The 12,447-nt window shown below is 37.0% G+C and overlaps 1 protein-coding gene across 1 annotated transcript; it reads left to right on the forward strand.

Annotated features, from left to right (window-relative positions):
• The first annotated feature begins 1,001 nt into the window (after nucleotides 1–1,001).
• Nucleotides 1,002–1,846, forward strand: LOC109704480 (vacuolar iron transporter homolog 2-like). The gene has a single exon (XM_020225221.1). It carries the CDS (start codon nucleotides 1,033–1,035, stop codon nucleotides 1,759–1,761), a length of 729 nt encoding a protein of 242 aa, XP_020080810.1. The 5' UTR covers nucleotides 1,002–1,032; the 3' UTR covers nucleotides 1,762–1,846.
• Nucleotides 1,847–12,447: the final 10,601 nt, after the last annotated feature.

The following is a 12,447-nucleotide window of genomic DNA, read 5'->3' on the forward strand; positions in this document are numbered from 1 at the left end:
ACATTAAGTTATACCAAAATAAATAGAAAAAATAATTAAATTTAAACTTCAGAGTGCATAAATTTTATCAAAATAAATAATAAAAAAAAATAACTATATTTTTAAAGGGAAAACTTCAAAAAACCCTCTCGTGGTTTCAATTTTTTTCACTTTAGCACCCTGTGGTTTAAAATGTATCAAGTTAGTATCCTGTGGTTTCTCACTTTATCACTTTAGTACCCTGTGGTTTAAAGTGTATCAAGTTAGTACCCTGTAGTTTCTCATTTTATCACTTTAGTACCCTATAGTTTAAAGTGTATTAAGTTAGTACCATGTGATTTTGCACTTTATCACTTTAGTACCCTGTGGTTTTAATTTTGTATCAAGTTAGTACCCTGTGGTTTTTTAAACCTGAACCGTTCACCGTGTTCAATATAAGGTTTTTGTATTGGACACGGTGACCTTCAACTTATCACATGGTACTAACTTAATACACTTTAAACTATAGGGTACTAAAGTGATAAAATGAGAAATCATAAGTACTAATTTGATATACTTTAAATTATAGGGTACTAAAATAAAAAAGTATAAAGTCACAGACTGATTTTTTGAAGTTTTCCTTATTTTAAAAAAATTTAAATACCACCGCACTGAAATTATGTTGGATTTAAAGACTCGCTGCTAAAGTAATAAAGCGCCCCTTCGCGTGGTGGCCACGCGCACTTTCCATATTTTAAGGTTCCCAAAACTGTCATTTTCGAAGCATCTCCGTTTTCACACCACACAAAGCCAAAAAAGCAAAAACAATTGAGTGCAAGATATGTTCAGTAACCGTCAATGGTTGTGTCACGTCATGTGTCCCTCCTCCCAACGGAATAACGGATCCACTGAAACCGCACTTGATCTTAGCCCGATTCTTTAGACCAAACCCAAACAATTCTCTCTTATTAATCCCCTCACACTTTTTCCATTATAAATACCACCCCTTTGGCGTGTGCCCTCCACACTCTCTCTGTCTCTCGATCCAACCATTCCTCCTCCTCTTCCGTAGCCATGTCTTTTCGTCTTACCTCGCTCGTCCACGCCTCTACCCCTTCTGAATCCGAATCCGAATCTGAATACCCCGGCTCGGGACGAGACCCGGAGGCCGTGCCTGAGGACTTAGAATCCGGTAAGCCGGAGATGTCGTCGGTCAACTACATGGCCCGGGCGCAGTGGCTTCGCGCCGCTGTGCTCGGCGCCAACGACGGGCTCGTCTCCGTCGCGTCCCTCATGATCGGTGTTGGCGCCGTGAACCAGACCGCCAGGGCGATGCTCGTGTCGGGGATGGCGGGGCTCGTGGCCGGCGCCTGCAGCATGGCCATCGGGGAGTTCGTCTCCGTCTACGCGCAGTACGACATCCAGGTGGCGCAGATGAAGAGAGAGAGCAGCAGAAGCAGCAACGGCGACTGCAGCAACGGCCGCAGGGAGAAGAAAGAGGAGAGCCTGCCGAACCCGCTGCTGGCGGCGGGCGCGTCGGCGCTGGCGTTCGCGCTGGGGGCCATGCTGCCGCTGCTGGCAGGAGGGTTTATAAAAGCGTGGGGGGTGAGGGTCGGCGCGGTGTGTGCGGCGAGCAGCGTCGGATTGGCGGGTTTCGGCACCGTGGGGGCGATTTTGGGCGGCGCCGATCCGGCGAAGTCGGCGTTGAGGGTGCTCCTTGGGGGGTGGTTGGCCATGCTGGTCACCTACGGGGTACTTAGACTCTTTGGGTTAGCTTTTAATATGCAAGTGTCCTCCTCTTAAATATTATTCCATGGGTCTTAATTAGCTAAAATGGTATTGATGGTTTGTGTGATTTAAATTAGTGGGGAGTAATAATTTGTTGTAATTTATGGCATGTGATATGGTAAGAATATATGCATGTGTTGTTATTTATTCTGTGAGATCCAGTACAAATTATTAATATTTATATATATAGTATATTATGAATGCTTGAATACATTGTATAATTTTTTACCATCTCGAGCTTGAGGCAGAATGCTTAGATGGAACCACGCTGTTGCGCTTGTTGCATGCTCTGAGAAGCGCGATGGAATTACACCCAAGCATAAACAGCATAAACACAACAATGGAATATAGAAAAGTTGGAATCAAATTTCTCAAGTGGAGTCGGTAAAGAATGTGTGACCGCCACATCAGGGCACTTGAATTTAACAAACCACGTTGTAATATTATTGGCTAGCTAGGAGGTTATATATTATTTACTTATATTGATGCTTTTTTTTTTCCTTTATTTAAGTACATGTTTGCTACCGCATATTATCTATAAGGGCTTTTTTTGCAAATAGCCCCCTGATAAATTTTATTTTTAAAATTGGTCCTGTCAAAATTTTATTTGTAAAAATAACCCTGGCCCCACCACGCAAGCGCCACGTCAGCACCACACGGGCAGGGCTGGGCCATGTGTTTAAGTTGAACACGGTGAACCGTTCACCGTGTTCAATATAAGGTTTTTGTATTGGACACGGTGAATCATTCATCGTGTCCAATACAAAAACTTTGTATTGAACACGGTGAATGGTTCACCGTGTCGAGGTATTTGTATTAGACACGGTGAATCATTCACCGTGTCCAATACAAATACCTCCAACTTAGCCAAAAATAACTAAGTTGTGGGTGTTTGTATTGGACACGGTGAATCATTCACCGTGTCCAATACAAATACCTCCAACTTAGCCAAAAATAACTAAGTTGTGGGTGTTTGTATTGGACACGGTGAATCATTCACCGTGTCCAATACAAATACCTCGCAGTTAACCATTTTGTATTGGACACGGTGAACCATTCACCGTGTCTAATACAAAAACCTTGTATTGAACACGGTGAATGGTTCACCGTGTTCAACTTAAACACATGGCCCAGCTCCGCCCGCGTGGCGCTGACGTGGCGCTGACGTGGTGGAACCAGAGCCATTTTTGCAAATAAATTTTTGATAGGGCCAATTTTAAAAAAAAAATTAGTTAGGGGGCTATTTGCAAAAAAAGCCCTATCTACAAATCAAACTACGGCAAAGAAGGGTGCAAACAGAAATTAATTGTACAAAAAGCACCCCATGAAATAAACATTGATTCTAAAATCTTATACTAGCCTAAGTTGCTAGTTTAATAGATCTATATTCAACACTCCATTGGTGCACACTTTATACTTTATAGGACAAAAAAACTTGAACCTGGAATTATATGGGTGCAACCTTATTTCTAAGTAAATAATTTCTTGATTTGACAAAAAAATAATTTAATAGTTTAATATAATATCTTAATTCAGTAGAGAACGACGATTCAAAATATTAATCTTAGGTTCAGTAACCACCACGTACGTACGCCCCGTCTATTCTAACCAATGAGATCTAGCTAGTTTGTTACTGCGTTATCAAAATTAACCTCTAAGTCAGTTTATACTACAATAAAATTAGGTTATAGGGATATATGTTTGGGACACTTTTGACTAAGTATCCCATTTATGATAAAACTTAAAAAAATATCTACTAATGCCTAAATATAAAGCTCAATCCAACCAAAAATAAAAAATTACTTTACTCAACCCACCGCACCCAGTCCATTTGGCCCGATTACAAACAGAAAAGAAAAAAAAAGAAAAATTAATTACCATCTTTTCTTCTCTCTTCACTCAATCCACTGAAATTCTAGACGAAGAGCCTTTTCTGTCGTCCTCCTCCGCCACCGCAGCCAACGAGATAAAGTTTTGGCGGTTGCTAAATGCTTAAATAAGTATTCGTAAATTAGCAGCACTTTTTTAGGTTATAGCGACACTCTTTAACTGTTACTATATACCTAGCAACCCCACATATAGCAACACTTTTTAAAAGTGTTGGTAATTTTAGCTAGCAGCACTTTTTTGACATGTACCTATATTTAAAAGTGTCGCTATAGACCGTTTTTGTTGTAGTGTTGTAGTGGAAAAAATAGAAAGAATAAAAAATAAGAAAAAGAAAGTAACTTTATAGAGGAAAACTGTTGAATATGATTTGAATTTTTGTATCGTAAGATTTTTTTTTAACTCTATTACGTTTGAGTTACCTTATTAGTTAAGATAATATCAATCTTTGTTGATTTGTATGCTTAGTTGTACTAGAATTTAATCACTACTATAAATATATTTTTTTTTTTCATGAATTTAATACGACAGATGAAAGAAAATATAAGATATATTTCTGAATTAGGGTTTTGTACGGATATACTATAAATTTTCGCTCTTATTTTGTTTATGAAAATAGGCGAGTAATCGAACCACATAATATTTGTGTGTTTTATTTTTTCTCTCTCTTTCTTTTTTTTCTTTTTTTTTTTTTGATATTTTCATTCTTGATGAGTTAGATTTTTTTTGCTTTTATCATAACAAACTGGTATCGAAACAAATCTAGTATATATCAGAGTAACTCGCCTATTCGTAACGAAAACTGTTAGTTGATTCAAAATCATATATTCTTCACCATTTTTTTGAAAAAAATATTCCATTAGTTAATTTCACACGAAAATTAAGCATCTTAAAACCATCAAACTCATTGAATACAAGTCACATGCAAAGTCCTACGTAGCCCATCCTTCGTCTTAGAGAGAGAAACTCCTACACTATGTCCCGTCTGTTTTACAATAATAGCTATATTTGTCCTCCTGTATTTTACTTTTCACTTCCTAATCCTTGATACCGATCAACAAAATCCTGATGGTGTTTTCTCACTACAATAAAAACGGTCTATAGTGACACTTTTAAATATAGGTACATGTCAAAAAAATGCTGCTAGCTAAAATTACCGACACTTTTAAAAAGTGTTGCTATATGTGGGGTCGCTAGGTATATAGTGACAGTTAAAGAGTGTCGCTATAACCTAAAAGAGTGCTGCTAATTTACCAACACTTATTTAAGCATTTAGCAACCGCCGAAACTCTATCTCGTTGGCTGCGGTGGCGGAGAAGGACGACAGGAAAGGCTCTTCGTCTAGAATTTCAGTGGATTGAGTGAAGAGAGAAGAAAATATGGTAATTGATTTTTCTTTTTTTTTTTCTTTTCTGTTTGTAATCGGACCAAATGGACTGGATGTGGTGGGTTGAATAGAGTAATCTTTTATTTTTGGTTGGATTGGGCTTTCTATTTAGGCATTAGTAGATGTTTTTTTAAGTTTTAGGATAAATGGGACACTTACTCAAAAGTGTCCCAAACATGTGTCGCTATAACCTAATTCTGTTGTATGTCTTCGTAACAAGCAAGTCTCATCGATCTATTAATTCAGGTAGTACGCTGTACAACTCGCAACTTATGAAACAGGTGATATATAACTCGATAGTTTGTAACTATTGTTAAATTCCATAGTATATACACTTCAACTACAATTATTATAAAGATAATACATCTGACAGCAAATGGCTGACTCTATGGTTTAGTCCTGAGGTATTAGAACTTAGTTCTGTACTTCACCTCTACTTGGCCTCAAGCTAACAGCATATCTTTGAATTAGGTCTACTAACAACCAACAAGAAAAAAAGTTAAAATAATAATAAATAATAATAATAAATATACTACAGAGGAAAAACTGTTACATGATTCAAAAGTCTAAATATTCATCACCAATTTAGAAAATTTATTTCGTAACTTAATTTCTTATGAAAAAGCATCTAAAGACCGCGATCATATTCGTTGATACAATCACATGTTCGAGATAATTTTACATAGCTAATTACTAGCTACTAACTCCATTTATATAAATCATTGTGGAAATATTTCAAAACTTGGTGCTCAGAAAATTACGTGCTCCGTTATGTCGTCCTTTTCTATTATATTAAATCTCTTCGCCACAGCACCTACTCCTTTTTCTTTAAGAAAAATTAATTAATATTTGTTTGATTTTAAAAAAATATAACATAAAAAAACTATAATTTAGAGAGAAAAATACATGCTTAACCCGCCCACTCTTGTTTAATTTCTTTTATAAATTAAATTAAGTCAGAATATGTGAAATAATTAGCTTCAAACACTGGGACCTTCGGATATCAACCACTAACTCCTTTGCCCCTTGCACCATAAACAAAGTATTAGAGAAACATTTCTTAAACCAGCCACACTTATAACATGATTTGTATTCTTTCCGTACTTGTCTTTATATATTAGTGTGTGCTAGCACTGAAATACTCTACAAAGCTTTTGATTTACCTTATGCATGAATCTCAAATATCGCGTATTGTTGGCAATCGACATCAACAACACTGTGTATGACCTGTATAGTACATTCATATAGATTGATACAATCAATAAATCATTATTTGCTTAGTCTATTACTAGCTGAAGGAATTATACTCTTAAATTTCAATAGACACCTAATAGACGTCAACTCTAAAAATTAAAAATAATACTGCACAATTATCATCAAAATCCATCACAAATGCAATATATACCAAAGAATTCACACAAAATGCTATAATGATACCTTAATAACTCCCCCCCCCCCCCCACCATTTTGGTTTGTTCTTGGGGTTCTATGTGATAGATAATATTATGTGAAAATTTACATTCTGGATACAGAACAACAATTATAAATCTTAAATCTATAGAATAGCGTCATTACAACTATTATATATAGCAATATTATTTCATTAAAACAGTATTTAGAAAGAAAAATTTAAAAATTTCTGTACCAAAATTACATCAGTTTTAAAAGGACGTTTTTTATGTATTTCCTATTTTTTACCGAAGGTTATTTGCCAAGTAATGTGTGCTGTTTTGCCAAAGCAGTTCGCGTGTGGCCACACGCCAACTCTTTTTAGTTTAATTCCACTAGGTGTGCGCGATCGCAATCCACGAACTAAACTTTTAATTTAGTATTTATTTGCCCTATGGAGTTGCCTTTGTCCGTAACACGTTTGTGCAATGGTTAAGGAGGTGAACAGTATTGGTATATTTAAAATGAGGCTCCATTATGTTTATACCTACTCTATTTTCAAAAGGTTATTAATTTTTTCTATTTATCACATATAGGTTGTTTGTAAAAAATTTTACTAAACATTATCTTAATAATTTGTAATGAATTTTAGAATAAAAAGTGTTAAAATTCTATAATTTTTTTTTTTAGAGTGTTACAAATAGAATTATCTCGCTAATTTTAAGATCTCATCTGTTTTCTAAAGGAATCCGCGTGTTCCGCCACACGCCACTCATTAATTAATATTAAAAAAAATGACTACATTAATTAATCGATGGTGGTTCTATGAGTGTGTTACCCTCTTAATAAGGTTATTTCCCAGAAACTACAATGCTAATCCTCTATTGACGTCTTTAGAATTAAATACCATCCTTTCTTATCAATTACCACTTACAGATGGTGTGGTGTTAGAACTACTGCCTGAAGGCTCGTTAATTGCTTATAATAATCTACAGCATTGGACACCAGGTCTCTAAAATTGTGTCTTGATCCATTCTCACTTTTCTCTTAGACACACTCTTGCCTGGGTTTTTTAGGATTTTTCATCCTCGCCGACACTGAAGAACCTAAAGAGCTTTTCGTAAGTCATTAATTTTCAGAGTGATAATACAGATTCTTCGAGTTCAGCAGTAAAAATATTCACTATCAGTAACTCATTCAATTTCTATCAGCCAGTGTAACAATAACAGCAAGATTCTTAGAGGGCTAATCCATGGCAAAATCAAGTTTTAAGTAGGGTTTTGATATGTTATGCATCTTACATATCCTTATTTAAAGATATTTTAATGAAAAAAACTCCGCTACAACGATAAAATTAAGTTGAGATCAGACATATATATACCAATTAGAACGTTTTTTAATAAATTTTCGGAAGAAATAATAAGGAAATTTTCGCTGCTCCCGCTTTCGCTGACCAAATAGCGTAAACGTACCATTGCACCAAATGCCACTTATCACCTCAGGGCCCAAATCCCGAGCATTAGCAACAAACAAATTAAAAAAACATCTTGACGATTAGTTATAAGTTGAGCTCACTAATACTCCTCTACAATTTTCACAATTTCGTTTCGAAGAGCCTGCGAATTCGACACATTTGAACCTCAAATGTTACTGAGTAAGCTAATTAACCAAGGCCATCATGCAACGTATGGTACTATAAAATGGCATGCTAAACATTAATCCCAGCATGCCTCTTCTGAGAGAGATCACACTGGAACAATAGAGGATGACACGAACAGGGCACATCATCAAAGGACTAAACAACCTCCTTATGGTAAAATCAACTTGTCCTAAGCCATGTAAAGACCGTCGCGCCTTCGAACGGTAACCTACACAAGGTAAAGAAAGATGGACTGAAGTGAAAGAGGAGAGGTCTTAGCGCGAGGGCTTGGCCAGCGAGCATTGAGCGAGTCGATAGTGTAAGACGACAACAAGATCGAAGAGATGCTCCAGGAGCTCGACTCGCACCGATAATACGGTACAAATTCTAATAGCCGAAAATGGCGCCTGATGCATAATAATTCTCGTAATAATAGTACTCTTTTTCTTTTCTGTCCTCCTGTTCCCTTCTCTGAATAATGGTGAAAAACAAATTTTAAGTCTTGTCTTTAGAAAGCACGGGAAAGATTGTTTCTGACCTGAGTTCAGAATCTCACTGTGCTCCAAAAACATTATTGTTTCAACATACTTTTCTTTTAGAATACTCAAGATAGCAAGCAGTGCGTACCGCTCACACATAAATCCCAATATTCTCAACTTTTCTTATTTCATTTCTAAGAACTTTCTCGACTTTCGTATTTTAATTTCAACATGCAATACCGATTAGTACATCTACTTCTTATGAACTTTCCTACGAAACTTACAACTAGGTCTTGTATATACTTTTAAAAATTATTGATTTCAGACCATTTGTACAGTAATAAATAATATTAAATAAAATACAAAATTAAGTTTAGTAAAATTCAGGATAATAGATTATATTTATGGTGTCATCATTGATTGAATATCCGTCTCATTAAGATATGATCCAAACAATTTTTTTTTTTTTTGAAATCCAGGTTGCTTCATGTATTGTAAAAGCTATATTTATTTTTTCTAAGGAATGACCGGTAGCTTTTTACTCCTTTTTCTAAAAAAATAAAATAAAATAAACAGGTTGGCATACTGTAAATTATAAAATATTATAGCCATCCGTTCAACAGATTAAGCTCTCTAAAGCTTAACTTTTAGAGTTAAACAAGTTGTTTTCACATAGTAATCATACAGGAGGTCCTGATTCAAGTCAACGCCGAGCCCACTGCATATTAAAATTTCTTCCTATTTAAATTTAAGCCCACGTTATGGCCGACTAAAAAGTCTCGCAGTCACAGACGTGATCTGGGAGTGTTAAATATAAAAATTTATTATACCGCGTTCATCTAAATCAGCTAAATTTTAGAGTACACGGTTGTTTCACAGTTAGCAATTATCCAAGTTAGCACCATCAAATCACCAAAGTATTTCTGATGATTTAAGTCAATCCTAGCTGATTAATTTGGTCACAGTTTTGCTGTTTCCCTTTTCATTTTAATTACCTTGTTTATATTAAAAGGCTGATTAGTTAGAGTTTCAACACTAATATTAGTCACGGGGTTTTTGACTCCGATCATATCCTCGACCCATCTCAAATGTTCAATTGTAATTATCAGTTTTGCATCCTGGATTGGTTTGCTCTTGTTTATATAGTATTGTTTGGAAATACTAATTTGAGAAATACACCATTAGAAAAGGCCGATTCTTTGCTGATTCGTATGTATGTATAGTATAGTATTATTTTATAAAATATATTTAAAAAGCGTCTACAAAGACATTTTTATCAAATTTCTCCTACCTAATTCTATCTGTGCTACCGAATCTCATGATCACATCCGAATCTCAGATCATTTTCAATTTCTACTCTCCTTTAAAAAAGATGCTATCACAGCATTCTAATTTTCAAATGTCTTAGATTGAAAATACTTCATTAAAAAAATCTAAAAAAAATAGACGAAAAAAGACACACTTTGTGATATATGTTACCGCAACTCAGACTCGAGTATGGAATTTGCGACGGTAACACCGAAGGCTGCATTGGCCAAGTAGAAAAGGACACACAATGACAATAGGACCATTTCCTACAGTCATCTGGGTGGGCAACACTAACTAGAAAGAAAAACATTACTTTCTAAAGAGCAAGATTTTAGTTGTTCGCTGCTTTCTTAGGTCTTAAAAATATAAATTTGGTGGAAAGAATCTTGTTTAACACCAAATTTCTTTTTCTTCCCTTTTTCCACTTTCCTTCTTTTTTTTTTTTTTTTTTTTACTTAGTCTTTTTTTCAAAACCATGTTTTCTCAATTCTATTGCTAAACTTTTTTTTTTTTTTTTTTTAATGGATGAAGCGGATACCATTTAATAGTCACCAAGCTCACTATCATGTTAATCTCAGACGGTCCTAATTGGTAGGCTCGTCGCCATTCACACCAGTTGGCTTTGGCGGTCGCACACTCCCAAAGAAAATTTAATCAATAGTACAATAAAGATTAAATGCCTCTCACATGTCTCTCACATTCACTTGACCTATGTCGAATTGCTTAGCCGTGCTTAGCCAACGGCTAACTCTACATAGAGAGGTGGAGAGGTATATATAGAGAGAGAGAGAGAGAGAGAGAGAGAGAGAGAGATTTGATCATGTTACACCTCCAAACATTGCTCTGCATTGCGCTACTAGCAAGTATAAGCTCTTCTGAAGGCCATGAGGAGATCACTAGTTCACTGCACCGGAAGGTTCAGCCACCTTTAACACCTCTTCTTCGCATCCGCGGTGATCGACATGATCCACCACCAACGCCTTTCGGTTCAGGAGACCCGGACGGTGACCCGCGAGCTATAATTACTTCTAAACGAGTTCCTGTATTCGTTCCCACTCCGCCACAGCCTATGCATCGCATCTCCGCGAGGCAGCCCCGTCCAGACCCCCAACCGCTGCCGCCGCCACCGCCACAGACAGTGGGCACTGATCCACCGCCGTCGACAGATCCGCCGCCTCCCTCAAATTAAACAATGTTATTGAGTTATAATTGCTCTGACTTTTTCCTTTTTCGGATTTTTTACTTCAGTTTCTCTGTACGTGATTTTCTTATCAAGTTGGAGCACACGTTATTGTCTCTCACAGATTTGTCTAAAGATATATGTGGCTGGAATTGGGTTTTGCCTTTTGACCCAGTACCCAGTACCCACTGGGATAGGCAGGGTCCATAAATATGCAATTTGAACGAGTCATACAAATTTAAAGAGCCTCTTGTCATGGACTTAAGCGAAATCGTTTGTGACGAAGTGAGCAAACCTAATTCTCTACTTGCTAAGTTAGGATCTACTCGTCCTAAGATTAAGTACAAATGAGTAAATAGATTCTAATTTAGCATTTGCTCACTTTCCGAAGGAGCGTCGCATAGGCTAAACTAGCGATTTAACTTAAGTTCATGACACTCTGGTCCTATATCTTTCTTCTCTCTCGCTGGCCGAAAACGGTGGGTCGTTCGTATACTTAATCGTTATCCATCGGGTCAAAAAGATTAGGCGATCGTTATCCATCGGGTCAAAAAGATTAGGCGAAAACCCACAGTATCAACGATACCGGATCAGATCCGTAGATTTCTTATCAGTTCACTTTTACTAGTCCAAAAGTTTAAGCTAATAACTAAAAGCATTCCAGAAATTAAATGCAAGCGGCGGAGCGACTTAACAGCAAATAACTGATTAAACTAAAGCGGAGCTTCTGTAATCTGCCTCAGTTGTTTGAAATCCTGACAACTTTTTCATTACAATCGCTTTGTCTCTCACTGACATTAGATCAGAACCTTCAATAGCCCGCCTCTTTTCTAAGTTAAAAAATAAAAAATAAAAAATAATAAAAAAAAAGCTTTAGATTTTCCGATGTCAAACTATCGGCCCTAAAGCATGAGCTGTAACAGCAAGAAATGGGGCCCAAATCCTGCCTAAATTAGGTAAAGACTTTTGGCCCAATCAAATCACACGTTTTAGGACCACACCGAAAAGCCATCCTTCGCCTATAAAATGGACCATTTCACCATCCATAGACCATAGTCCATTTGATTTATTCACTCAAGAGAGAGAGAGAGAGAGAGAGGGGGGGAGGGAGAGAGAGCAAATGGGAGAGTTTACCCGGTTGCTTCTTGTGTGTATTCTTATACTCGGAATAGCCACAAGCCCTGGTCATTGCTGGAGAATAGGGCCTTTCTATCCCATGCACAGCTTCCGTAAGGTAAAACCAGCAGGCCAGCCATTTGTGGTCAGTCGACGAGCTCATCCAGTACCGCCACCGCCGCAGGGCCACTGGAATATCTTCCCCTCTCCCCCGCCACCACGGCCATGACCACCACCACCACGAACTCTACCGTGATATCATGTACCAGTATTGCGTCCAACAGCAGGCGATTCCCTGGCTAAATCTTTTGGTGAT

The sequence above is a fragment of the Ananas comosus genome, unplaced genomic scaffold (genome assembly GCF_001540865.1).
Source record: "Ananas comosus cultivar F153 unplaced genomic scaffold, ASM154086v1, whole genome shotgun sequence".
NCBI classification, from domain to species: Eukaryota; Viridiplantae; Streptophyta; class Magnoliopsida; order Poales; family Bromeliaceae; genus Ananas; species Ananas comosus.

Bases quoted from the DNA above. Each gene is read 5' to 3' on its own strand.
- LOC109704480 (XM_020225221.1), top strand. From the start codon at position 1,033: ATGTCTTTTCGTCTTACCTCGCTCGTCCACGCCTCTACCCCTTCTGAA.